At 42.0% G+C, this 3,328-nt stretch overlaps 1 protein-coding gene across 1 annotated transcript; it reads right to left on the reverse strand.

Annotated features, from left to right (window-relative positions):
* Nucleotides 1–480: 480 nt before the first annotated feature.
* Nucleotides 481–2,999, reverse strand: LOC115004600 (nuclear factor 7, brain-like). The gene has a single exon (XM_029426279.1). It carries the CDS (start codon nt 2,895–2,897, stop codon nt 1,440–1,442), a length of 1,458 nt encoding a protein of 485 aa, XP_029282139.1. The 5' UTR covers nt 2,898–2,999; the 3' UTR covers nt 481–1,439.
* Between the last annotated feature and the right edge of the window lie 329 nt (nt 3,000–3,328).

Below are 3,328 nucleotides of genomic sequence, written 5' to 3' on the forward strand. Positions count from 1 at the left end.
TTACCATCATGCTTATATAGTGTTGCTGATTACCTGGTTCTGTCCAGCTGTCTGATCCCCAGCTGAGCCACTCCCGACTCTCCCCAGCAGGCGGCGCTATGACCACACCCCACTGCCACAGTAGCAACACATGATGAATCATGATTCTGTATGAATGATCAAAGCTGACGTCATGATAGGAAATAATTAATTGTGCAGCCCTACATATAAACTACAATAAGTCTTTGAATCCAACGTAACGTGAATCCACAGTGTAAATCCTGCAGTTCATCCAACACACACTCATGTGCTGATGGGAAGTTTCACATCTGATGGACAGTTAACATCAACACACAGAAACAAACAGCACATGTTGAAGAATGATGAAATGAATGCTGCTGTGCGATCATAAAGATACAGATTAATGTGAGTGATCAAGGTGAAGGTGACCACTGCGACCTTTAACATTCAACATCCACAATTTAAAGACGAGGTCAGGGCTTTGCACTCAACATTTTAATACATATTATTAGAAATGACACTTCTTGTTACATTGTTTAATGAACTGCCAGCTGTACTTACTAATACATATCGCTGCCGATTTAAAACATCAATCCTTTAAATCATTCATCAGGTAACAAATCCAAACATTTGCTCAAATTTGACATTTTGATGTTTTTATTTGGCATCTTTCACATTTGAAAGATATTTTGATTAAAACAATCAACACATTATTTGATAACAGAAATAATATTTAGTCGCAGCCCAAATGCACACAATCTTAAAGTCAATATTTGATGTTTGATTTTCTTGCCATTCTGGGCTCCTCTAATATGGATTAAACATTGAAGAACAATATAAACTTCATCAGGTTATTCCTGTAGAATCTTCTACAGTCAAAGAAGCACAAATAAAGAAGATTTATTTATTGTTATGGATAAACTGAAATAATATATAGAATATGTCGACAGTCACACACGCTCAACAAATCACAGGTGAATTATTACACTAACATTCACTGTTCTTACATTGTGCACAGTAAGACCTGACGTTTTATCAAAACACTGGAGAAACAATATGACTGTATTAAGATACAAAAGGTTGTTTCTCATGTCTGGGAAAATAACATTTGTAGATATAAGTACAATAAGATGAACACATGGAATCTACTCGTCCCAGTTCTTGCAGCACATTTACACCACCAACACATAATTCTGCCGACATTTATGCTTTAGTTTCTCATTCTGTGCTGTGGAAATATATTGTATATTATACAACAATCAAGGAACGTGATCCATCATGTGACCTGCTGAAAGAGATCACATCTCATTCTTTCTTTAACCTGCATCTCTACATTTTCTTCATGTACTTTACAATTACACCATTCTCATCTATAAACATTTAACTGGAATTATCTGTAACTGACAAAAAACCACCTCCAGCATAACAATCCTAATAAATCACTGAGACGTCACCACCCTCCCTGAACGCCACAGAGAAATCTCAGTGGGACACATTTTGATATCAGCAGTTTTATCTTCACCAGCTTTTCCAATACCGAACCATGGGAAGAGTTTCTCAGTGAAAGTGTCTCTGTGAGTGTAGATGTGAGTCATGTCTTCAGGGTCGGAGAAGGAAACCTCCCCCCTGTCATAGTCCAGCTGGACTCTGATCCTCTGGAGATTCTTCTTCACTCTGACAGTCTCACCATCACCATTAGTGTATTCTTCATCACTATATGATAAACACCAGATTCCATATTCTGGTGAAGCTTCTATCTCTCCCTTCCTGTCAACTGACTCTTTAACCAAACCTACATCCCAGAAAGGATGATCTCCCACCTCCACCTCCCAGCTGTGTTTCCCTGAGCTGAAGCCCTCAGAGCCCAGAACATCAGCATACTCAGTGAATCTCTCTGGATTATCAGGAAGCTGCTGGTTTGTGTCTCCACGTCTCACACTGGTCAGATCATCAGACAGATAGAGCCAGCAGTTTGCAGTGTTTGGGTCCAGAAGGACAGGACTGAAGTGGACCTTCTCCTTCATCTTCTCCCAGACTCTGAAGGACAGGTTGCCCAGGTGTTTGGCCACATCTATCAGCGCTCCTGAGAGCAGCTGTGGATCTGACAGTGAGCACTGGACTCTGGCTCTGGTCTGAGTGGCTTTATAACTGCTGAGGAATGGCACCTTGTGTTTCTGCAGGTCTTCTTCAACAGCAGAGATACTGTGTGACAGAGAGGAGATCTGCTCCTGAATCATCTTCATCTCTCTGCTGATAGTCTTCCCCTTCTGCTCCTCTTCCTCCCTCAGAGCTGCCAGTCTGGACTCCTCTTCCTCTTTCAGGAACTGGTGGAGCTTGTTGAACTCTGCTCTGATCTGCCTCTCTGTGGACAACAGCTGCTTCTTGGACTCTTGAATCACTTCGTTGTATGTTTCCTCCACTTGTTCGTGTTTGTCCCTCTTGTCCTGCAGAGACTCTAAGTCACATGTCAGCTGGTCCTTCAGCTCACTGACTGCTTGTTCTACAGGAACCACCGTGTGACTCTGGTGGACAGAAAACTCACAGACAGGACACACAGCTCTATCTTCATCCTTACAGAACAATCGAGGCTCTTCTTGATGTTTACTACACAACACCTCCACCTTCTTGTCTCCTTTCTCCGTCTCAGATGATCCAACTTTCAGCCTCTCAGCAAAGCAGTCAGCCAGTTCCTTCAGTGCAAAGTTCAAAGGTAATATATCTTTTGAGGTCTTTCTTTTACAAATGGGACAGTTTCTGTTCTTACTTTGTTCCCAGAAGTTCTGCAGGCAGCTGGAACAGAATCTGTGGTTGCAGCTCAGAGACACAGGATCTCTGAAAGTCTCTGAACACACATGGCAGTTCAGGAAACTTTCAAAAAGAGAGGTTTTCTCAGCCATCTGTCTCGGTCCCTGTTGTCTTTTGAAAGCAAGACTCAACAAGTTACTGTCCTTTCTCTTCACTCCAGACGTGTGTTTTCCAGCAGAGATCTCACACCCTGTCCTGGCATCTCAGCTCTGTTCAACAATATCAAAATCTTCTTTTGTTTCCATGTATCTCTGTCACAGGGTGAACTATCAACAGCAGGAAATGCTGCTCTGTCATTTATTCACCAGCAGATGGTGACGTCAGGATGTCTTTCAGAGGGAAATGTTGAGCTTTTCCTTCACTTGGGGACAATTACTTTGTACAGGTATCTGTTGGAAGACAAACACAAGAGGTTCAATCATTTAAAAAGCAGATCTTAAAGTTATTTGTTTTGGCTATTTGATAGACGAGTCAAAGAGAGATGAGAGGGGGGGGGCAGGGGACGACATGCAGCAAAGGGCCA

This window comes from Cottoperca gobio, unplaced genomic scaffold (assembly GCF_900634415.1).
Source record: "Cottoperca gobio unplaced genomic scaffold, fCotGob3.1 fCotGob3_153arrow_ctg1, whole genome shotgun sequence".
In the NCBI taxonomy this organism is placed as follows: domain Eukaryota; kingdom Metazoa; phylum Chordata; class Actinopteri; order Perciformes; family Bovichtidae; genus Cottoperca; species Cottoperca gobio.